The 24,640-nt window shown below is 45.4% G+C and overlaps 1 protein-coding gene across 1 annotated transcript in view; it reads left to right on the top strand.

Annotated features, from left to right (window-relative positions):
* Window positions 1–24,640, top strand: part of DNAAF8 (dynein axonemal assembly factor 8) — an 85,310-nt gene that overhangs the window by 21,686 nt on the left and 38,984 nt on the right. Inside the window, exons 10-16 of the mRNA XM_062503351.1 lie at window positions 3,917–4,108; window positions 6,203–6,358; window positions 10,597–10,791; window positions 19,133–19,249; window positions 21,557–21,701; window positions 23,792–24,023; window positions 24,538–24,609. Coding sequence (XP_062359335.1) covers window positions 3,917–4,108; window positions 6,203–6,358; window positions 10,597–10,791; window positions 19,133–19,249; window positions 21,557–21,701; window positions 23,792–24,023; window positions 24,538–24,609 — 1,109 coding nt within the window. The remainder of the gene's footprint in view (window positions 1–3,916; window positions 4,109–6,202; window positions 6,359–10,596; window positions 10,792–19,132; window positions 19,250–21,556; window positions 21,702–23,791; window positions 24,024–24,537; window positions 24,610–24,640) is intronic.

Genomic DNA, 24,640 nt, shown 5'->3' with positions numbered 1-24,640 from the left:
GAAATGCATTTACAGAAAAACTATTCAGGCCATTAAACATCAATTGTACTCTCCTTTTTGTCAGGAAAAGTCAACTTCCTAATTCCAGAGTGTTCTGCCAGTTGCATGCAGGCACTGCAGATCCTCTCCTCATTCTCACCCGTTGCTCCCACTTTGCAGTGATAAAGCAGTTTTTTTGAATGGTTTCAGGGTTTATTCCACACTTTAATGTGGAATTTCAAATCATCTAACAGATGGCATTGCCATCATTTTTCCTTCCCCACAGAATGAAAATGAACAAACACTTGACATTTCCAATATGTCTTCATCTAATGCAAGAATTTTTAGAAGCCATGGAATAGTGATAATCTGCTTTGCCTTAGATGGCCAGAATTGTTAAATGTGTCCTAAAAATCCTACATTTCCCATGTCACTGTGTGGAGAATAGGGATATAACCACACAATCATCACAGTTATGGCTTGTACCACAAGCTCTGTCCAGGGCAGAACAGGAACATGGAATACCAGAGCAGCTGTGCAATGAGAGGGGAAGGTTCATTAGAGAAATTAGCTTGAGCTGCTCCAGCACTTAGAAATCAGCTCACATTTACAAACCCACAGCAGATGCATCGTTTGGCAAAAGAGTTCTGCAGTCAGTAATTTGCCATTCATCAGGGATTGCCACTTAAATCTGGGATCCAAGTTAGGGTGCAGATGACATAGGAGGATAAATTTAGACAGGGCTGAAAACTATTATTTGGATTAAACTTCCAGCCAATGAGAGTGACAGTCTTCCTATTCCTCCCCTTGCTCCTCACTCACTGCTCTGTGGTGAAGGAGGAGCCTGTGTGGGTTTAACCTCTCTTCCTTTCCTATGCAGGGGATGTTTGGAAGGAGCTCTTGCTGCTGCAGAGGCTGTCCAGTGGAGTAGGGAGGGTGTTTGGATGGAACATGCTGCCTTGCTCCCATGTTGATGTTGGAAAAGGTGCTGGGAGGGAAATACTGAAGTTTTAGCTGCCTGAAAAGGAGAGACTGTATCTATAAAGTAAAAAATTGGTTCTTCTTTGGCCTATCCTGCCACTGGGGCAACTCCTCAGACTGGGGGAGTTGATTCTGCTGGGAAATCTTTGTGAAGTTATTGCCTAAACTTCTCCTTGGTCATTCCAGTCTCTCACTGTGTTGACATTAATATTTCCCAGTCTTTGAAACTCTTTGTGCAATCTAACATGGATGTGTAGGAAGAGTAATGCTAACTACTCTTCTAAAAAACATCAACAAAAGCATCATTTAAGTACTCTGAACTATTTTATTCAAAATAAAATTATGTTAATCTTGGCTGGCAATCTTGTGCCCACTAGGCCTTGGCTTGCTGTCATCATAAACAGCTCTGGATTAAAGTAACAATAATATGGAGGTAAATTATCACTTTTAAAAATTAGTTTCTAATGAATAGTAGTTTCCTTTGGGATTATCATGGACTCACAGAATGGTTTGGGTTGGAAGAGACCTTAAAGCTCATCCTGCCATATCCAGGGGCACCTTCCACTGTCCCAGGCTGCTCCAAGTCCTGTCCAACCTGGCCTTGGACACTTCCAGAGATGCAGGGGCAGCCACAGCTTCTCTGGGCACCCTGTGCCAGGGCCTGGCCACCCTCCCAGGGAACAATTCCTTCCCAATATCCCATCCAGCCCAGCCCTCCCTCAGCCTAAGGCCATTGTGCCTCTGTGGAATTTCAGCACCACTGTCACTGCAGGCTGGATTATGTGGCTGTCCTGGAGTTATTTTACAATTCCTTTTTCCTCATTTCCCTGTGGTGTGGATTTGGGCAGAGGTCACTCCTTGGCTGCTCACTGTGGTTGCTGCTCCTCCTTGCACTGTTCTTATGTGAGAGTGGAAAAAAAAAAAGCCAGAGCTGGGCATGGGGAATGGTTGGGAAACTCAGCTGAAGGGCTGGAACTTGTAATGACATAAACTCTAATTGCAAAATAGAATAGCAAGAACTTGGGAAGAAGAAATTTTGTCTTATTTACTCTTTGGTAATTGTTGGCACTTGACTGCAATGAGCTGCAAGCCTATCTCTGAGTGACAGCACAATTCCAGCCAGAGCAACCAAAAATAGCCCAGCATCTGAGTAATTTTAGGCTTTTTATAACCTAATACTCTCACAAATAAAAGCCAGTGTAACGTGGGCAAATTGAACTCTCCTCTGCAGACTGGGGTAAACTGAGCAGTGCTGTGGGAAGCCATACCCAGAAAATATCAGTTGTATCTTTCTTCAGCTATTCTTGCCCAGAATTAAACTGGATTAGTTCAGTTTATTCATTAGTCTTATTATTTCAGAAGTTCTACACTTAGATTCTTGTTGGGGTGAGGAGGCAGAGGGAGGAGAGGAAAGGTCCAACCTTCACCAAAACTTCAGTCAGAAAGAACCTTAATAAATAAACTTATTTGATTTTGGTCAGAAAACCCACTGAGCCTTCCCCTGCTGCTGGGCTGAGGAAGTTTGGAATAGTTGGAGATTTCTTGCTGAAACATTAGTTATAAATACTGTTTATGTCATTAGCTGTTAAATTACCTCCTCTCATTGATCCCCACACCCTTGTTGAGAGAGGAAGGAAGAATCCTGTCTCCAACACAGGCTGTAGGAGATCACTCTTCCCTCAAGCTCCCAGAGTTTTTCCCAAGGCTTCTTCCTCAGGGGATTTCAGTGCAGGGGTCAAAGCCCTGAGGAATTCTGTTGGCACCCCAGGATTATTATTAATTAATACAAATCTGCATGGTTGTTTTGCCTTTATTACTAATTACAGTTTTATATGGTACCAAAACACTGGGTGACACAGTAGAGCTGCTTTCATTTTATTCCTTATTAAACCATTTTAAGAAGTTGTCTGTTTTGAGGAGCAGCACAAAAGTCAAGCTACATTAACTTGTCAAGTGGATTAGTCATGAAACACCGTTTTGGACATTTTAATTCAGAATTAAAGTGGCTATAATTGGATTTAGCTTACTTTGCTTTCAGAGTAAATTCAGGTAAATCACATTAAGGTTCATTCAGTGTAGAGATGTGGGCAGAAATCCTCATTATGGGTTACATGGAGCATCTGAAAACATGAGGTGAGGTTGGATGGGGCTTGGAGCAGCCTGGTCCAGTGGAAGTTGTCCCTGCCTGTGGGAGGGGGGTGGAAGAAAATGAATTTTAAGGCTCCTTCCATGATTCTGGGATTGTAACTGCTGAGGAGCAGTACTGGAGAATCTTTGGGATTTTAGGGACTTGCTTGTTAATTTAGCAAAGAAATGTCAGGGGCAGCAAGTTGAATATAGATAGGAAGAACAAGGCAGCCAAGAATTACAGCTGCAGCTGCTGCATCTGTGGAAGGACAAAAAGCTGTAAGTCCATAGATCAAGCTTCAAGCTGTGTCTTGAGCAGCTCTCTTAAAGGAGAGGGAACTCGTATCCCAAATAACCAACTATCAATGCTGAAGTAAAGAAAGGAGGTGAGTTCCCTTAACTGTGACCTCATCTCTGAAATGATGAGGGATGTTAAGTGAAGCAGAAAATAATGAGTTTTCACACTATCAGGCTTGTTTGAGAGCTTTGCAGTGATTAAAACAAAACCCCAAACACTGAGTCTTGAATACAGAATAAATTCAATCACACTTTTCCAGCTGTGACTGTGTAACCTTCCATTCACCGGGCTGTGTGTGACTAAATGAGGATCCAGGTGACAGCTGTCCAAGAAAACCTGCAGTGCTCAGGCAGGTGTCACTGATGGAACAACCTGGCTTTTATGGCTCATTCTCCCTTTTTGATAAATGCACTCTAGGTGTTAAATGCCCCTCCTGTGATGGCAATGAATGTAATTAATTCCTGATGAGGAATACACTTCCAGTAATCCCAGTGACTTTTATTTTCATACTACCTTTTTTTTTTCTGACAGGAATCCTCTTTTTTGCCAGCTATTGACACGGTGCCTGAATTCCACAGTGGGAAAAAGGAGGTGCTGCTGATGACCATTTGGCTGGCAAGTTGTGGCCGAGTGGCCACGGATCAGTGTGAAGGGCAGGTGCCTGACAAGGTGCTGGGAGCAGCCAACATCTACCAGGCACTCGTGGCATGGCTGCTGTCCCTGGTGAGTGCAGTGAGCTGGCACAAAAGGCTCTGGGTGATGAGGACTGTGTTTGGACTTCCAGTGAATATGTAATCACTCTTGAAATCTCCTTTTTACCACCCAAAAGCTACAAAACAGTGGCTGAACAAAGTGGAAATTATGCTCTAATTCACCTCAGAGTCAGTAAATAAAAGTCTCACTGGAGTCAGCGGAGCTGGGTTGTGTCTGGAGATTATGAAGAAGTGAAAATTTGTTGAGCCAGATATGCAGTTGTTGAAAGTGACTTCTGGGTGTTAGTCTTTGTCCTTGGCAATGGACACAGGTTCCTGGTTTTCACCACTTGCTCTAGATTAGAATAGACCCCTCCTGATAATCAAGAGTGTTGTGAAAAAAATGAGGGGGTGCTTTAATTGTCCTTTGGTTCACATGTTTTTCTCCTCTAAAGAAACCACCCCATCCTCTCTCCTTCCCATTCACATTACCCTTTATTCTCTAGGGAAAACACTGTATTTTTCCTCTTCAATGTATATTTTTCCTTCCTGCTCAATGGCCTTGTTCTTTCTGGGAAAGACTCTGGGATACTATACTGATCCATGCAGTCAAGGTAGATTTCACCCTGAGCAGCCAGGCTTTTAAATCACTTAAACTCCACTTAAACACAATTAATTGTTAATGGTATTATGTTTGCATTAAAACATTGCTAACATTCTTTAGTGTTAGTTCAGTGCTAATGAAAATTGCCACTGGAGCAGCCCTGGATCCTGAATTTTCCATTCAGACTCCTTAGGTTGTGACCAGCTGCAGTGTGAGCTCTCTTCCCCTGTGTTATTCCCATTAAAAAAAACAAACCTAAGCTCTGACTCATAGCAGTTCTCTCTGAACCTGAAAGGCCACCTCAGCTTCCAGGGCTGTATCACTCTGCTGGCTGTAGGGTCACATGTTTTTGCCCAAGAAAAACTGGGGTAAAATCCACCAATTTATTCTACATTGGCTCTGAAATGGCTGTTGGATAGCAATGAAGAAGTTTGCATTTCTTTCACTCAAAGAATTGGAAATGTTGAGGCATTTTTAGACCAAATTCTCATCTGGTAATCCATGCAATTCCATTGAATTACAGTCCTGTAGCTCAGACTTGCCTTTTTCTCCATCCAGGGCATGTTCTGGATCAAGTACCTCTGCTTTTCCTTTCTCCTGGTTTTGCTGATTCCCTGTGTCTGAGAATAGAGTTTTCTGCCCCTTTTCACCAGCTGCCCTGGACATTTTGCAGCATCCCGGTGCCTTCCCAGACTGTTTCAAGTGTCTCTCCTCTATTTTTTCTAACTTATAATCAAGATTTTAGTGTATTCTGCATGTTAAAGTGGATTATGTTTCATCTGACTTTGAACAACCAAAAGAGCCAAGGCATAGTCTGTCCTACTGGAACCTTCTCCTTGGATCTAAATTGATATTCACAATAATAATTTGTATCTTGGGGTTGCAGAAATCACTTTTTACCCTTTTTTGGTTTAAATCTGATTTATAACTGGAAAATAGAATGTTTGCCTCCCACACGCATGTGCACAAAAAAAATCCATGAAAAATAAATCACCTCAGCCCAACTAAAAGGGGATTCACAGGATGGGGATTGATGTGGTTTGGGCTATTAATGAAGGGCTTCTTAGGGAAGCCTGCAGCAGCCCTTGGAATGGCATCATCCCTTTGCATTGATTTGTGAGCTGAGATTGGATTGATCTTACTGTCACTGATAAAGGCACACACGGTGCTGCTGTGACAGGAACATTCCTTGGCAGCCTTGGCAGGGACTCTGTGCTCACCCCTGGCTGGACTAGGGAAATAATGTGAATTCCTGCTTCCACTTAGTGAAACTGGTGGAAGTCAGAGCTTGCAAGTCCTCATTGAGAAAACAAATCCTATGGCTTATCAAAAGCAATGTGTTATTCCTATTTAATTTGGTCTTTATTGATTTTTCTACTGGCTAAACCACAGCCAATCTAGTAATCAAAGCAGAGTGCTCCCTGGGTTGTTGTGGGGCTTTACTCAAAAGCAACAGAGCAAGATAAAGGGTTTTTTTTTCAGTCCATCTGAAAATGGAATTGTGTTCCAATGGGTTTCCAGGTGCCTCCTGTGAGGAGGAAGGATGGCCCCAAAGCTCCATTTGAGGTGGTGGGGCTGCAGCAGGCCTGGAGAGAGGAAGGCTTGGCCCTCTACGCCTGCCTGGGAGCACCAGAGGAACCTTCAGTCCAGAGCTGCCCTGAGAGCCATGAGCCAGGAGTGAGTAGCACCATTTACACCTGGTAGTTGTGCAAACAGAGCTGGTACCACTGCTCTGTACTGAGCACCAGGCCTACATGTACCAATTCAAGCTCAAATTCCAGCAAGGCAGGACAGAGCAGTGTAAGAGCTACCCAAATTGGGGTGAGGGGAGCAGCCCAGTACTGTGGAAATGAAGGATTGCTGTCAGCTAATGGCAACCCAAGCTGTCCTCAGTTATGCTGCATTTTGATTATATGCAGACCAGAAACCAGCTCTCTGTGGCATCATTTCTTATCAATTGCTCGTTAGTGTCACCTCACACTGCAGAAATTTAGCTGGATTTGGAGGAGACACATCTTTTGGTACCTATTGTGGTTTTTCCTCCTTTATTTTAACTATGTGAAGAGTGTGGTACAGGAGAAGGTGTTATTTTTATTTGACTGCCAGGAGCTGAGGCCTGGAAGCAGGAGCTGAGGCTGTACCCTGAGTTTTGGTGGGCCCCAGAGCCTGAGCTGTGCAATAAAACTGGAAGGAAATTTAGTACATGTGATGTAAGACGTGACATGACCTCCTGTCCTGACCACAGCAGAGCTGTGAAATTGCAGCTCTGGGCTCTGCTCTGTTGGTTCTGTCTTTCACAGAGCTGATTTGATACAGGTTGGAGCATCTTGTAGCTATTTCTTTTTTGGAGACAGCTTTTCAGGTAGTATTGCCACTCTTGCCTGGTGTAAGTACCTATTTTACCTGAGCAGTGTGGGTGACTCTTGCTGGGAAATGTGGCCAGGTGGATGTGGGGAGCAGCAATCCTTGTGTCCCCCAGATCTTCTGAGAGTCTCTTGAATAACTGTCCTGTGGCTGAGGAACCTTTGAGGTGCTGCTTGTGCTCTGCTGAGGCTGCTGAGTTCCTCTCAGGTGGCTCAAAGCAACTTTAGTGGCTTCAGTGTGCTGGTAGTAGATTTTCTACTCTGTTTTTGCCTGCTTCATCCCCAGGTGTCTGTATTATACCTGATGGCTACACCATGGGGAGCCTAAATGGAACAGGATGTGTGAACATGTTTTTAAAACACACTTCAGCATCCCCTCCTCAGCTGCAGCAAGTGTTCTTCACTTGCAGCTGCTGCCTGGGAGCAGCAAAGATTGAATTTCCCATGTTGTATCACAAAACCTGAAGTTTGACAGCTGTGGCTCCAGTACTTCTGAACATAAATGATGGATGCTGGCACCAATGTCATGATTAAAACACTGCCAAAAAAAAAAAAAAAAAAACAGCCCAAAACAATGAACAGCTTTTCCATTAGTCATTGAGCAGCCCTGGGCAGAGGCTGATGAGACCAGGCTCTGCTGACCTGGACAAGGACTTGGTATTGGTTCCTGCCCAAGGCAACTGAATTCAAGATGTTTCCTCTGTGGAAGAAGGCAAATGGAGGGCCAGAGCCTGACCTGCTCTCTACTGATTCCAGCTGAGGGCTTGGCCAAAGCACCAAAATTATTGAGCATTGATTATGCTCAAAATATATCCCCAAAGTTACAGAATTGAATGAATTTTGGAGCTGTGGGCTCAGGCTGCCCTGAGTATTTGGTTGGAGCTGGGAAAGGTTAAATCACAACCTGGTGGAACAAAGTGTGCAGTTTTTCCAGTCCTTATCATGGAATCACACAATGGTTTGGGTTGGAAGGGGCCATTCAAAGCCATCCACTCCAAATCCCTGCAAGAAGCCAGGACATCTTCTACTATCCCAGGTTCCTCCAAGCCCCATCCAACCTGGCCAGGGGCAGCCACAGCTTCTCTGGGCACCCTGTGCCAGGACCTCAGCACCTTCATCATGAAAAACTTCTGAGCTGTTGCACAGCAGTGACATTTCAGGTGTTTGGGCAGTTCTTCCAAGCAGAACTTAGGATTCCTGTCCCTCATTAGAGACTCTGCCTTTGTGGTAGCACTGACTTGTGTCAATCTTTCTTTCCTGAGGCATTTGTAGAGATGCTGCTTTCCCCAGAAGAGATCAGAGCTGGGAGGAACAACACAAGTTGGGATGTCAGCCCCAGCAGAAACAAGGAAAATGACAGCAAGTTTCTCCCTGTTCCTGCCCCTGGGCAGCTTCAGCTACTGTGAAGAGAAATGTGGTCTTTATTCTTCACACTGCAGCCCTCAGTCTCTCACTGTCCTGTCAATGTCCAAGTTTTCAGTGGCTGAATTGAAAAACAAAATCCTTTTGGGGCACTTGTTCATTCTGGTTCCAGTTGTCTCCTGTGTGCACAAAGAGACACTTCAGGGCTTAGCTTTAAGAGAGATTTGGGTTTCCAGGTGCTTTTGTTGCATCTGTTTGCTATAAGAATTTAGGGAGACCTTAAGTTACGTTTTTTGGATTATGCAAAAAAGACAAAGTATGTGTAAATGTTAACCATGATGACAAATGATATTTTAATATAAATGTGTAGAGCCCAGAGTCCGTTTTCAGCCCCAAAAGGGGACTCTGAGCCATCAATTTCTTCTTTACTGGCCACTTCACTGTTATCTGTGTATCTTCTGTTATTTATCACATTGTAGTTCTCTGTCCCAAGGTGTAATAGTTACAACTATTTAGTTATATTATTTCTATTTATTATTTCTAGTTATAACTAGTATAATAATGGTGACTTCTCCAGAAAAAAGCTCCTGTTCTTAGCACATCAAGTCTTTTGGCTTATTCAACTGGGATGCATCTGTTCCTATATCCTGTGGTTCTACTATGTTTCCTCTCCAAACAACTGCTAGAAGTGAGGCAGATTTCAACATCCCTGCCTGGTTTTGGTTTCTTGTTGTCAGAACAAATGCCAAAACACTTACCTCCTGTAATCCCTATGTGCTGATAGACAGGCTGCAGTTCCAGGCATGTCTGATAGGAATTAGATTTGTACAGCTTCTGCTCTCTAAGAATCTCCCAGGCATTCCCAGTTACTATTATTATTATTATATAGTTATTTTTATCCCACTGGCCCTGTGTGGAGCTCTGGGGTTTCTCCATCGCTTCATTCTCTGGTGGCTCAGAGGAGCTCCCAGTCTCTGTCCTTTGATTGGGGTTTCACAGAATGATGGAATATCCTGAGTGGAAAGGGACCACAAGGATCATCCAGACCAACTCCTGGCCCTGCACAGACACCCCAACAACCCCACCCTGTGTCTGAGCACTGTCCAAGCTCTCCTGGAGCTCTGGCAGCCTCGGGGCTGTGCCCATTTCCTGGGGAGCCTGGGCAGTGCCAGCACCCTCTGGGGAAGAACCTTTCCCTGATCTCCAGCCTGACCCTGCCCTGGCCCAGCTCCAGCCCTTCCCTGTCCCAGGGAGCAGAGATTGGAGCTGCAGGCCCTGCTGAGCTCTTCCTTCAGTCTCCTCCAGCTGAACAATCCAAGTGCCCTCAGCTGCTCCTCAGACCCTTCCCCATGGCCATGTCCCTCCTTTGGGCACTCTCCAACAGCTTCGGATCCTTCTGATATGGTGGCACCCACAACTGCCCCAGACCTGAGGTGAGATCACACCAGGGCAGAGCAGGACTTTCACTTCCCTGAGTAACTGGTGGAGAGAAGATGTTCTGCACAACTGTTGAGTCTGTTAATTTCTAATTAGCTCTCCTTGAGGTCACTGGTTTTGTTCTCTGAAAGTCCTGTTAATTAAGAGTCAACCTGAAGAACAATGAGGCTTAGAGGGGAGGTTGAATGATGGAAAACTGTAGTTTAGCAGTGGAATATTCAATATTAAAGTATCAGTATTAATATTAGCCTCAATCTTTAAAAATCACAGAATGGTTTGGGTTGGAAGGGACCTTAAAAGTCATCTAATTTCAACCCTCTGCCACGGGCAGGGACAGGTTCTACTAGACCAGATTGTTCAGTGCTTGCTGCACCCTGGCACTGAACACTTGCAGGGATGGGGCACTAACAATGTTTTCATTTACATCCCTAAGAAAGCCTTTGGAAGTTAATGTTTCATTGTATTGGGCTGTTTCATGGTCCTGTTTATGGGCTTTTCTTCCCCTCTGAGTGTGATGGGATCTGCTTTGGAGTAGGGTTTGTGAGCTGATGAGCATGGACATGAGATGAAGGGTGTGGGGGTTTGGGAGGTGCACGGTGTTCCACCAAGGGTTGATTTGGAGTATTTGAGGGCAGCTGTGCAGAACTGGAGTCTAGCATGGCCATGGACAGAGGGGGAGCTGCTGTGGGTGCAAGGTACAGAGAGAGTTTCTGAAACCATCACCAAAGCTTTTTAACCACTGGCTCTTTGCAGACTGCAGAACGTCTCCAGGGAGCATCCAGGTTTTACCAGAAGATTTCTGCATTTCTGACCTCTACGTGGCTTCCAGATCTTATTTGGTGGAGAGATGAACTGGCAAGTCACTTCCAAAACCAGCTGTGCCCACTTCTTCCTGGCATTCCCTCTGTCCTGCTCAGTAGCATCACTTCTGTTAATCCTGACCCTCAGGTACTGTACAGAAATGCTTGAACTTCTGGTAATTTTTTGATCAGGTCCAGTAAAAGCTGTTTTTCCAGTGTTAACAGATATTTTCATTTGCTTTAGCAGAGGATTTAAACAGAGTTTAAAAACAAATGCTTCCAGTATTAGAATATTCTGTGATTCAGTTCTGTGATTTTAATACCTTTGGATTTCCAGAGAAGTCTGCGAGCTACAGAGCACCTCTCCAAACCAAGTTCTTCCAATCTCTTTCCTGCCTGGAAACATCTGCATGAGCACTCACTGCTGTCTATAAGCAGAATAATAATTAACCTTTCACTTCTGTCAGATTAGCAAGTTCTCCATAATAAATATTCCACCGAATGAAACATTACAAGAATTCCTTATATTAACTGGGGGAATTTATTCCTTGAGGGCATCCAATGCTGCTTTTAGACCTTTACCACCCTTTCCTACTTTGGTGCAAATATTTAGAGTGGGTTTTCAAAGCAGCACTTAATATTACCTGATTGCTTTACCTTTTGAGGGAATATTTTGTTTATTTTTTCCCCACAACAGTACCAGCCTTTGGACAATTGTGGTCTTTCCCCAGTATTTTTAGAGGAACAAAACACTTGAGACACAGTTCCAGGGAATGGCAAAGCCTGCAATTCTTGTTCACAATGAAGTTTTAATTTTGAAAATGATGTAGCATGAGAATTCTTCTGCCATTTCAACCAGATTTGGGGATTACTATGACTGTGTGAGAATCAATGCCATGAAAGCTTAGGGGTTTAGCAGTGCACTTAGCAATTTGCCTGAAGGTTTATCCCACTTGTGTGCAGGAAAAGGAGGCTTAGTGTTGTTGATTTGCAGTCACTGTGGCTTTCAAGCAGAAGCAAGAGCCATAAAGTGTCTGACGTACTTGTAAAAGATAAATCTCTGCTCTATGCTTTTAAGGCACAAAATAAGGCATCATTTAAAACAGCCAGGGCTTTTATGCAAATCCCTTATTAGGGGAATTATAAATCATTAGGAATTGAACAGCAAGATAGCAGGCACTTTCTGGGGGTGGATCTTTGCCTTGATGCCATGGAAAACATGATGTCAATTTAAAAACCACATTCTCTTCCCAAGTTCAAGTGCTCTGTACCCCCAGGCCTGAGTGAGACTGAGACCTCTGTGTTGTGGCTTTTTCACAGAGTTACAGAATCACAGCGTGGTTGGGGTTGGAATTACCTTAAAGCCCATCCAGTGCCACCCCTGCCATGGGCAGGGACACCTTCCACTGTCCCAGGCTGCTCCAAGCCCTGCCCAACCTGGCCTTGGACACTTCCAGGGTGGGACAGCCACACTTTCATAGCTGGTTGGGCAGCAAGGCTGATTTCCAAAGCAGGGCTCAATGAGCCATGCTCTCAGCAGGCAGCAGCTCACCCTGATGTCTGCCCTGGAGCTTTGCAAAGTGCTACCAACTGAGAATGTTCCCAAGTGTCATTAAAATACAACCAGAAAGTGCTGCATAGAAAACTCAGTATCATATTCTTTTAACTTCTTTGGTCTGAAGGTTTGGTACAAAGCCAGTAATCCATGTTTTGCTTTTTCTACATTTGTACATTTGTATGTTTGTTTTGAGGCAGTGTGTACAAAACTAAGCAGCCCAAAGAGCCTGCACCCACGTGTTGGAGGAGCATGCAGTGAATCCCTGCTTTTGCTCCAGGTAGATGAGAGTCTGAGATAGAAATCCTGGCAGAATGGTGGAAAAAAATGGGTAGAAATGGAGGGAGAGGGAAGGTGTTGTGTACTGAGCAGGTCTGTGTGTGATCTGGGGAGCAATTGCCAGCAGTAATTGTAATAACCTTTATGCTTTTTGTTTGTTAGTGCATGAGCCAATGTCTTGTTTTCAGTCATTTGTGTGCTGGATTTTCTGCCTGTTCTGGACCCCAAACAGATTGCTTTTCCTGTGCTGGTTTTTGGAGGCATTTTTATGAGTTCTGTGCAACGATCCTATTAACCTGCAGCAATTCACTCCTGATAGGAGCAGCAGCTCACAATGCAGTCATTAAATCCCAGCTTGGGTTGGGAGTGACAACATCCCTGTGGAAGCTGTTAACTGCAAGGTCTCCTGTCAGCAGAAAGAGGATTTCTTCATTTTAGCATAAAATAAAAGTACTGTCTGCTGCTAAGCCTCAGGATGCAAACGTTCACCTGAGGGCTACAGACAGCAAACACAGAGCCAGTGCTGATGCTGCTTTTCCTCAGCCTCTTTGGTCCATGCTGGAGTTCTTTTCCTCTCCCTCAGTTTTTCTGGACATTGGGACATTAGCCCAAAAGGTGCAGCCCTTGATGTTCATCTTCCAGAGCATCTGCTTGAGCTCCCAACCTGTGCAGGTTCCTGCTGGGACAGAGGAGTCAGGACATAGCAGCGTTTTCAGGGAGGTTTTGGGGAAGAAGGGGAACCTCCATCTCTCCTGCTTTGTCCACAGACATCCCTAAGTCAAGGTGAAGGAGATATTTTACTTTGAGTTCCAGAAAATTGATTTTGTTGCACCTCCTGGTGATCAGTTCCCCTCGTGCTGCACCTTTAGCAGCTTTCCTGCTCTGACACAAAATTTGTGTGGGTTTTTTAAATAGCAGTGGTTACAGGCAGGTCTACACAAAGTTCCCTCCTTACTTTTTGCTTAAGCAAAGCTCAGCTTTTAATTTATTTTTCTTCTGTCTAATTGTAGATAAGAATCTGCAGAAATGGGTCCAGGGGGTTGAATTTACCCTGACGTTGTAACCCAGGCCTGCTGAAAATGGCCAGCAGCACACACTGACCAAATAGCAAGGCTGATGTGTGGCAGGGGGCTGGCAGAAAGTAGAGCAGTTCTTCCACGTGAAATTTCAGATTTTTGGGTTTTCCCTGCTGGAGTTGATGTTAACTATGTTGCCATAGGAACTCTCACACAAACAAACTTTCAAAGTTGCACACTTTATTTCAAATTCTGAAATAACCATGTTGGATACATGAATAACTGGACATTGCTGCTGAAATTTGAAATCCCTGTGGAAAAGCAGCCCCGGATGCAGCACTTGTTGCTCTGTACACTTGAGGCGCAGATTTAGAGCTGACATTTCCAACTGCAGCATCTGAGTGCAGCATCTAAAGAGGGAGTGGGAGGCACTTCCAGAGGGTCTTTCAGGTCTGTGAGTGTGTGTTTCAGAATGAGCTCAGTGAGAATGCTCGGAGCTTTAGGCTCTGAGTGCTGTGACATTATTTCATTGACAAGCACCTTGGCCTTGGCCCTGCTGAGTTGCCTTCAGCATCTTCCACTGTCTTTTGCTGTAGCTTCTTTTAATTTCAGTGCTGAAGGAGACATGCTCAGGGAGCTGCTACTCATTACCACATCAGCCTTTCACCCAACTCTCCAGGCCCTGGCTGTGTGGGCATTACCTCTCACACATCCCAAACTGCAGGAACTGGGGTTTGCTGTGCTCCAGTGCCTGTGCTGGTGGCAGTTTTTGCTTGATTTGGGGTTATTGCTCCATATGTTCTTTCTCATTTCATGCTATATGAGCAGTACCCAAGCTGGGCTGTGTTTTGGGATGGACATGCTGCCAGAGTTCCCTGGAGAGCAGCACAATTTGCTCAGCTCCCAGACCTGATCCCCACATTGCTGGGAGCCCCCAGATTTAGTTCACAGCCCAGCATTGTGCTTTCCTCCTCCAAAGCTTGAAAGAGCTGATTGTTGTGCAGCTGAACTGGGCTGGGATTATGGATGGAGGGGGTAACAGGGAGGGACAAAACAACCAGAAGAGCTCCCCCACATAGGCTCACCCAAAACAGACCTGGCAGGATGAGTCCTGCAGCATTAGCAGTGCCAGCCATGGAGCCCAGCACTCAGCTCTGGGACATCCAAGCTGAAGCTGTAAAGCAGGAGGTTCAAAAGGACAGGTTAATCCTGCCCTTTGCTTTCAGATCTTGCCTGTGGCTTTTCTTTATCTGAGGTAGTGAAAAGGGTCAGGTCTTGCCTGGCTGGCACCCTGAGTCTGCTGTGCAGCCTGCTCAAGCTGTACTAACAGCTTGGGCGAGAGCACATCTGGCTGGTGATTCCACATGGATAAGGCTTGTCTGGGGGAGAAATGTCTGTCCTGGGACTTCATCTATTTACCATTATAGAAAAGATTCCTAGCTGAATCCTAGGAAAGCTTCATGGCTGTATCTTCAGGAGGCAGAAGGTGACATTCTGGCCCTGTCTGAATCCTGCTGGAGTCTGGCATTCATTTTCACAGAGCCAGGAGTTCAGGCAGCCACTGGAATTTGTAAATAAAAAAACTTGAGCCTTTAGAAGGAGGAAGGACTACACTGATGTCTACCACAGCTGGAACAAAGATGAAGACACAGTTTGGAGAGGAATAAAACATTAGAGGTTTTCCTAAAATTTGACAGCTCACATTTAGATTGTGTCCATCACTCATTATTCCTGAAAAGAGCAGCTTTAAAGAACTCTTGGGGTACTGTGCTTTGCCCTTAGTGCTGATTGGCACAAAGGCTGGCAGCTACTATCTCCTTCTTTCTTCTGGGATTTAGGATATCCCTTTCCCGATCCGGAAGGGGAACAAGGGGAAGTGAGATCCATTTCAAACTGCCTGAAATACAGTCACCAGGACTGCATGTCTTCCTTGATGAGCCCTCTCTATCCCAGACTTTTTGCTGCCTGTGGTGCCTCCAGTTTCCTGTACTAAATTCTGTAGCCATCTGAAGAGAGCATACACAGTGGGGACGGAAGATGTGCAGGGAACACACTCACTCAACACTCTGCATTCTACCAGGAGAGCTGTGCTCCTGCACAAGGCAGCAGGCAGAGGAGGGAGTTCAAGAGTGATCTGCCTGGTTCAGGGGCAGGATTTGGTGAATCACATCAGACATGAGATGAGAGAGAAGAGAGAGAAGTGCTTTCTCTGCTGGCCTTGATGTGCTCAGCAGGGCTGGCAGTGAGGTTTACCTGAGCACAGAACTCCCACCTGGCTCTGCAGGTACTGGAAGTGCAGCATCCTTCTCCAAGGGGATTGGTGCTGTCGCACAGAGATAATGGCTGAGCAGATCTTTGCCTTGTGTTTGAGGAGATGAGATTGTGGAGTAATGGGGATTCTTCCTGCAGTTTTTGTTTTCCTGCTGGGGCTGGGAACAGCCTGGAAGACTTTTTGCAACTTAAAAGACTCTCTCAGATCACCTGACAGCAAAAGCTCTTCCTTTGTTGTCAGAGATGGGAACAGAAAACACTGTAAGCATGAAGAGGGGATCACAGGCTTGCTCATATTTCTATGTGCCAGTTAAAATTCATGGCTTTGCTGCAGCTCCAACCTCCTCTGAAATGTGCTTATTCTTCTTTCTGCTGAGGATTTTTTAGCAGGTTTTTGTTCTCCTGTGAGTTTCCTTCCCAGAACTGGCTGCCTTCATATGGGTAATATTATCTGAAACAAAGCAGGAGCTTGGGGTGTCTTTTAAATGCTTTTGGAAAAACTGGTGTGTGTTCAGTCCTAGCTGTGGCACAAAGTGGTCTTTTCCAGTGTCTTAAGGCGGCAGAAGCTGGAATTTGTCACCCAAACCAAATAAGGATAAATTGGCAAAAAGGAATAACTAAAACCCGGAGTTTGTGGATGTACCCTCCCTCCCTGCTCCCCTTGATTGTGGCAGTGTGGATGGAGAGGATGTCAGTGCTGTAAGAAGCCCTGCAGACACACATGGTTATGGTTCTATGAGTCTGGGGTTTGAAACCTGTCACAGCAGAAGTCAGAGTGTCCCTGGGGCTGTGCAGCTGCTGTTGGCTGAGTGCAGGGAACCTTCCTCCCTGGGATAAGGTTTTTCCCAGATGGGAGGTTGGGACAGAGCTCAGAGCCTCACTGGAGAGGTGTTTTCAGGGATGGGATCAAAGGCTGGACTGCCTCTTCACCATTCTGCAGGGTTTGAAGGGGAGGTCTCTTCTCCTCTCACCAGGGGACAGGTCAGCACTCAGAGTTGATGCTTCTACAGGCTTGGGAAAGGATTTATAGCTGCTGTAATGTTGGAGGAGTGAGAGGAACCAGCCCTGAGGTAAAACCAATACAATTCTCACACCTACCCTCCTGTGGGACATTAAAAGTAACATTGAAGTATCATAAACTGAAATAGTGCCCAAGTTATTTCAGTAGAAGTCTCCTGCAGCTGCTTGCAGAGGGTCCCTCTCTTTTTTTTGTGTCCAAAAGGGCTCAGCTCAGAACTCCATGCAATTCTCATGAGCTCCATGCAATTCTCTCCTACATCACAGGGAAAAAGTAACTTTCTCATTGTTTTTTCCTGTTGATGGCATAGGAAAGATGTGTCAGGAGCTCTCCACTGGCACGTTTTAGCCAGGCTGTCCAAAGCAGGTTTCTCATCCTGCAGCCATCTGTCTATTTTCTAATTCACAAGGAGAAGAATTTTCTGGGAGAAATAAGACTTTTCAAGTTGCTGTTGGTTTGTGAACTCCCATTTAGGTTGGCTGTTGGAAAATAGATGTGACAGATGACAGGAACAATTCCTACAGGCCTTTCTTCCTTGCTGTGGCCTTGGAGCAGCATCCTGGGATCATCATGGATCCACAGCTTGCCCCAGGGTGCTCCCCTTGGATTTTCCACCCCAAGTCCTGGAGCTGGATGATTATACTGAAGGTTTCTATGAAAATAGAGACTGGTGTTGGTTTGACCACATTTGTTCCTTCTTTTACTTCTGGAACATTCACAGACATGAGGTTTGTTCAAGAAACAGCTGGAAGAAATAAGAAGCTGGGATTTTGCTTCATTTCCACTTTGTAGGGCTTGTCTGCACTCATTGCACTGTACCACTGATGCAGGTAGGATCTGGCATCATGCACTGGAAATGGGGAAGATCCCTTTCCTTAAATCTACTTTTCCTCTGATGATGTTTTCCACAGCAACCAAGTGTAATATCTGCAGTGAAGGCTGGAGAATGATGGATTGCAGGACAGAATGGACAGATCCACTGAGAGATGCCAAAACCCTTGGTTTGGTGCAGTTGATTTGGCTGAAACAGGGTGAAAAGTGAAATCCCCAGTTCTGCTTTCAGGCAAATATCTCATGAAACACAGGAAATAGAGGAAGGAGACAATACAAAAGGTTACTGAAGTGGAAAGGCAGTTGTCAGAGGGGTTTTAATATTCAAATGAATTTCATTTTCTGGTTGTTACTTTGAAACATTTGTGGAATGCTCTGAAGTGCCTATCATTTGCCAAGCAGCGCACCTGAAATCTCTCAGGTGATTACACAATTAAACTTCATTATATGGAGCTCATAATGCAGAGTGGATGCTTCTCTATGCAGGGTTAGCCCCTTTTCTGTCCATCATAAAAGTCCTGATGAGACCATGTTGAAAATTAATTTCTTTTTCTGTTTTTGAAAAGGTCAGTTCACATGAGCTGAGGACAAATTAACACCTAGTGTAAATCAAAGTAGATCCTTTAAAAGTAGTGAAGCCGCTTTGAGCTACACCTGAGCCTGTGTTTTAAAAGTGACTTTTTTTTTTTCTTCATCCCTGGAATGATTCCTACCCACTGTGAACTCTGCCTAAATGCATCTGTATTTCTGGAATGCTCTAACCAGAAGCTGACAAATGTGACTTTCAAGAGTTGCCTTTGTCCCTGGACTGTGGCCTTGCTTACAGAGCGTGCAGTCAGAGCGTGCAGTCACAGCACATTCTCCTGAGTGACACATCTTTACACTTTCACTTGTTCAAGATGCTTGGTTGGCTGCCCAGAAAATGGATGAGAAACAAAATAAGGTGCTGAGCCTGGGGAAATGCTGTGCTTGTGTCGAGCTGTGACCTAAATGCCAGTTTTTTGCCTATCCATGAGGATGTGGCACAATGAGACTAACAGATATGTGTCACTTGTGGTGACATGAGCACAGGAGAAATGTGCTATTTTGGCTACAGGCATGTAGAAGTTCATGCAATCCCTTCCCTAGCCTTCCATTTGATTGGTTAATTAGAGCATTGCTTCCACAAAGCCTTTTTCTGCTGAGTGCTCAGTCATGGGGAATTGAGGTCTCGGCTGATGGAGGCAGCTCCTGGTGATGTCCGTGGGTGCTCTGCGTGTTGGGGAGTCACTGGTTTGGACCCTGGGAATGCTCAGGCTCTTGGGAAGCAGTTGCAGATTCATATTCTTGGGATTTCACTTAAATTGAGCTATTGGAATAGTTGCAAGAAAGCAAATTATATAAATTAACAACACTGGGCTGTGTTTAATCCACTAGCTGTATCCTTGTGTGCTCTGTGGCCATAAGATCCTAGTTTTCCTGATTTATTTTAAGGGACCAAGAGAACATGGAAGTGAGAGCTGTCCTTTGTGCATTTCAGGCAGTGGAGAAGGTGTTTGCAGTGCCAAAGGGATTTTACTGGCAGACAGTTGAGAGTGATGACAAACACTTCCCTGACAGCAGTGCCATGGAGGCTTGCAGAAACACAGACACCGAGGTAAAGAGCAACAAACGACCTCCTCCTTCCTCATCTGGGGGCTGAGGGGGGACACTGAGAGACAATTAAGTGCCCTGGAATATTTCAATCTAGAGCTTTGGTACAAATACTGATCTTGAAGTATTTTTCTCTCAGACCTAAATATATCAGCTGAGTATTTTATGTCATCAGTACTGATGTGCTGATTGCTTTGAGCCACAGAAGATTAAACCTTGAAACGTGTGGGTTGGAGAAATTGCTGCCAACCAGGTGCAAATCTGTTAGAGTAGACAAAATTTTGATAACCTGAAACCACTTGACTGTAAGTCAGTAAACAGCACAACTTGGATTAAACTTGGGCTCAGAAACATTCTAAGAAATTTGTGAAGGTTCTGGTACTGCCTGGCTTTCAGTGACGGTGTGTGTTGTACAGATAAGTAGAGAGTAATTGTACTGATTCTACCCCAGGAGAAGAGAAGGTTAGAGTGATTTCAATTAGCTCTTGGTTAGGAGTGCAGCACAAAATGTTCAGGACTCATCCATGTGAAATGAGTTGTTATTGAGAAGAGCAGGGCAGGGCTAGCAGCAGTAATGGGGATCAGCCAAGAGTCACAAAGCCACAGACTGGTTTGGGTGGGAAGGAGCTGGAAGCCCATCCAGTGCCACCACCCCCTGCTATGGCCAGGGACTTTTTCCACTGTCCCAGGCTTCTCCAAGCCCCAATGTCCAACCTGGCCTTGGACACTGCCAGGGATCCAGGGGCAGCCACAGCTTCTCTGGGCACCCTGTGCCAGGGCCTCCCACCCTCACAGGGAACAATTCTTCCCCAATATCCCATCCATCCCTGCCCTCTGGCACTGGGAAGCCATTCCCTGTGTCCTGTCCCTCCATCCCTTGTCCCCAGTCTGTCTCCAGCTCTCCTTTAGGCCCTGGCAGGAGCTCTGAGGTGTCCCTGGAGCCTTCTCTTCTCCAGGTGAGCACTCCCAGCTCTCCCAGCCTGGCTCCAGAGCAGAGGGCCTCCAGCCCTTGGATCATTTCCCTGGGCTCCTCTGTACTTGCTCCAACAGGCCAACATCTCTCTTGTGCTGGTGGCGTCAGAACTGGGCACAGCCCTGCAGGGGGGAGTCCCCAGTGACAAAGCCAAGGCAGAAAGTCCAGGGTTGAGCCAGTGGCCAGAACTGGTGATGTCCAAGACCAGGCCAGGCACAACTCAACCAAGCTGCAATGGAGAGTAAGGCCAAGTGCCAGGCTCCTGAGAAAAGGGGAGACTGGCACTTCCTGAGGCTTCCCACTGCTGGATGTCTCCATTTTCAAAGCTGGCCCCAAGCCCAGGCAGCCCCAGGGACTCAGAGCAGCTACAGGAAAATCCTTCGTTACTGGATTAATAGCAGGAGAACTTGAGCTAGACAAACAAAGAAATGGAGCTTTTATTCCTAATTAGACCACTTTTATATGATTTGAGTAAATTTCTATCTTCATTTATCATGATGGTAAAGCCTCATAATGTTTTTATGGGGCAGTAGCATTTCATTTCTATGTCCAGTAGTGATGGATTTATTTGGCGTTTGCTGCAGCCATAAACCTTGAGCTGGGGAAATCCTTGAGCTGCTCAACATCCAGGAGAGCCATGCCCAAATTTGGGACCAGAAAATCAGATCATCTGATCCCCAGCTAGACAACTTATTATCCACAGAACCACACAGCTCCCTGTCATAAAGCGCTTGCTTTTTAAACAATTTGTTTCACTGATGGGGAAAATAATAATAATTTGCTTCCCTTTTGGGTATAAACATTCAGAATGTGTTGGTGTATATCTTCCCACATCAGGATGGGCTGAATTGGATTAGGCTGATAAAGAAGACTCTGAAGTGTAAATTTGGGACAGTACCAGTGATGTGTTTGCCTTTTGTTATTTTTTTAGTGTTGATTTTGGGGCTGTTAAAGTTATAAAGACACAACCAGTTGGTCTATTACTATTTAATCATCCAGAAAGATGAGCAAATGGTACTGCACAAAGTTAACAGCAGAAGGGATGCACTGTGGGCTGTGCCCCAGAGGCCTTGCAGTTCTTCACTGGTAGGTTTATGTGACAAAAGGCAAAGTTATATCAGCAGAAATAGCTTAAATTATAATTATTGATAGTTGTGATTTATCAAAGCCTCTGTGGGAACTGCACATAAACAGAAACCAAATCCAAGCCTCTCTGTAGCTCTGGCAGTGCAGATCCATCCTGGGAACTAGAGGTGAGCAGCAGGGCTGCAGCTCTGAGGTTGAGGTGGGCTTGGGAGCATTTGCCTCATTTTTCCATCTTTTTCTCTGGCTGTGCAGGTTGCCATGGTGTTGCTGTTTGAGGCTCTCTTCCGAAGTCCCCTGGAGACCCATCACACTCTGCAGCTGCTGCTGGGCTCTGGCCTGGATGTCTGCGGCCTCCGCCTGCTCTACCCCGGGCAGGACCTGCTGCTCTCCAGCTCAGGTGAGCTCTGCTTCTCCTCCAGAGCTTCCATGATGCTGAGGAGGGCACAGATCTGTAAATGCACTGAGGTGGAGAGTGATGAGAGTCAGATTTGCATGAGGGTTGCTCTATCAGTTCCTGTATCTTTCCCAAAAGAAATTATAGAGTAGCTTTGACTGTTTCTTTCTTTTTGTTCCCAGTGTTGAATATCCATGAGTTGAATTTTTAACCCTTGATACATTTTTGGGGTCTCAAACTTTAGCTGTTGTTCCTTTGCAGTGAGCTTTCCCACATTTCAGTGCCCTGAGCTTCAGGGATAGGCTCATGTGAGTTAAACATAATGATTTAGTTCTCCACTGATACTCCTGAAGGTTTTAGCTGCAGAAAATCCAGCATCCCTTTTCCACAATTCCCCCATCTCATTGTCTGTACTCCTGAACTTCAGGAGTACTGATTTATCTGTCCTGTAATTGCATTGTCTGATAAACCATCACCAAAATGTCACATTATTTAACAGAATCCCGTCTGAGGTGGGAGACCATCAGGATAAGGTAAATAAACATGATCTGGGCCTCTGAACTCAAATCACAAAGTCTTGAACATCAGACACCAATGTGTTAAATGCTGGCATGTACCACTCAAGTCTTTATTTTCTCCCATTTGAGAAACAGAGACAGTGAAGACTGTCTTAAAGCCTATGGAATATTATTGGTTGCTACTGCAACTCCAGAGCAACAGGTGTTCCCTTAGCTGCAGAGTTTGTGGCCTGTGCTTCCTTTTAAGCCAGAAGGTTCTTCTGGAAGGTTCAGATGTGCCAACATCTCACCCAGACAATCCATTTCTCTTGGGAAAGGCACAGGCAGGCTGAGAGGGAGAGAAATAGTTTCCTTCTCCTCTGGCAGAAGAGAATCCCCCACACTCCTCACTCCTTTTTGCATTTAAAAGCAATAGGAGCAGACTGCCTTAGGAATGGGATTGCAGTTGCAGCTGTCTGGGTGCTGTGCACAGAACACATTCCTGGTGAGAGCTGGAGAAATGGAGGAGGGCTCCAGAAATGAATAAGAAAACAATAAAACCAGCAGTCATTAGGAGCTGACAGGCAGCAGATCTGCTTCAATGCTCTGTACCATGCTCCATTATTTAAGAATATTTCAAATGAAGAGACAATTCATTTGAGCTGAGAACTGCTGTGCAAGTTTGTAAATCAGATTTTTACCCTTAGCTTGATAGCTAAATAAAATAAAATTTTTATTTTAAATATTTACAGCCAGTTGCTCCATTATCCACCTGCTCTGGAGATTTGTGTTCTGCCTTCTGATTCGTATGCAAGAAATGATACATTTGAATATGTTTTTAAACCTAAGGGAAGAAAATCATACACCTTTTTGCTTTTTCTGACATCTGCAGTAAGAACTGGAAAGGAGGCAAATTTGCTTTTTCTGGGGTTACTTCCTGGGCCCCAACTGTGCTGGAGAAAGGTTTGCCAGAGTCATGGGGAAGAGATATTGAAGGAAATAAGGGAAGTCAGGGTTCAAATCTTGGCCGAAAATTAAAGGTGGCAAATCAAATATTTGCCTGGACCTTACAGCATTATACAAAATCTGTATTTAATGCAGAAGGAAATAATGCAAAAAGGAAGTCTCCAGATTTCCAGTTTTTGATCCCCTTCAAACACATTCCTTTCCTCAGGCCCCTGTTTTTGTCCTGTACTTCAATCCCCCAGCACTGCTTGTGGTCATGAGCAAGAGGAACTTGAAGTGCTGACTTAGAGTCACAGTTTGGGCTGAAAAGATCCTAAAGACCATCAAGTTCCAACCCCTGCCACAGGCAGGGACACTTCCAGTGCATCACCTGCTCTGTAATAAATTTTCACAAAGCAAACATGAAGCAACCAATTCCTCTTTCTTTAACTGACTGCCTTGAATGACCTCAGGTTTGCTATTGGGTAAAAGTGTACAGTGCTCCCAGAATCTCTCCCCCAGGGAAGGTAACCAGGTGATTCCTCTGTTGAAATCTAACTCTTACAGATCTGAAAAGAGCCCTTGAGTGGAGTGGATGACTTTGGGGTGGGTTGTTCCATGTTTTACTCACACATGTGTTTGTTTCCACAGAAAAGCTGCCTTCCTCCTACACTTCAGAGCCTGACAATGTGCCCCCAGTGCTGGCATTAGGTGTGAGAGGGCCCAAAGCCCATGGCACCCTGCAAGACATCACCCAAGGCTCTCCATGGGCCCAGAGCCAAAGCGAGCCTCTCGTGTTCCTGCCCCTGCCCAGCCGGGTGCACAGGGAGCTGTGCCTCTGGTTTGGAGGGAGAGCTGCTGGAGTCCTGCCCCTGGCTTCCAGGTGATGGCCCTGGATAGTTTGGAGCTGTTGTTCCACAGGCAGTGAGCCCTGGAAGCAGGCTCAGAGGTCTCTGTGTCAGCCTTCCAAAGGTCCTGAAGCACAGGAGTGCAGGGGAGCAATTCCTCTACTTTTGTATTTCCGAGGCAGTTATGCAGTCTGCAGAAATCCTTCTTTTTTCTTCAGCAGATCATAGAATGATGGAATATGGAATACCCTGAGTGGGAAGGGACCTACAAGGATAATTCAGTCCCACCTGTGGCCCTGCACAGAAACCCCAACAATCCCACTCTGTGCATCTCTGCCCAAACACTCCTGGAGCTCTGGCAGCCTCGGGGCCGTACCCATTCCCTGGGGAGCCTGGGTAGTGCCCAGCACCCTCTGGGGAAGAACATTTCCCTGATCTCCAACCTAAACCTCCTCTGCCACAGCTCCAGCTCCTGTTCTCTCAGTTCTTAGATGTGTCAGGTGTGGGACAGTTGCAGTTGCTTCCCATTCCCTGTTCCCTGGTATCCAGGCCTGTAATTCATACTCTTATTGCACGATTTGGAAACCTGGAGCTGGAGGAGAGCTACAAGGCTGTGTGCCAGTGAGTGACCCTCTCCTAGGAAACCTCTGGG

Source organism: Cinclus cinclus, chromosome 16 (assembly GCF_963662255.1).
Source record: "Cinclus cinclus chromosome 16, bCinCin1.1, whole genome shotgun sequence".
Lineage (NCBI taxonomy): Eukaryota > Metazoa > Chordata > Aves > Passeriformes > Cinclidae > Cinclus > Cinclus cinclus.
Note: the sequence above shows the minus strand (reverse complement) of the source record. Positions and strands in the feature narration are given on the sequence as shown.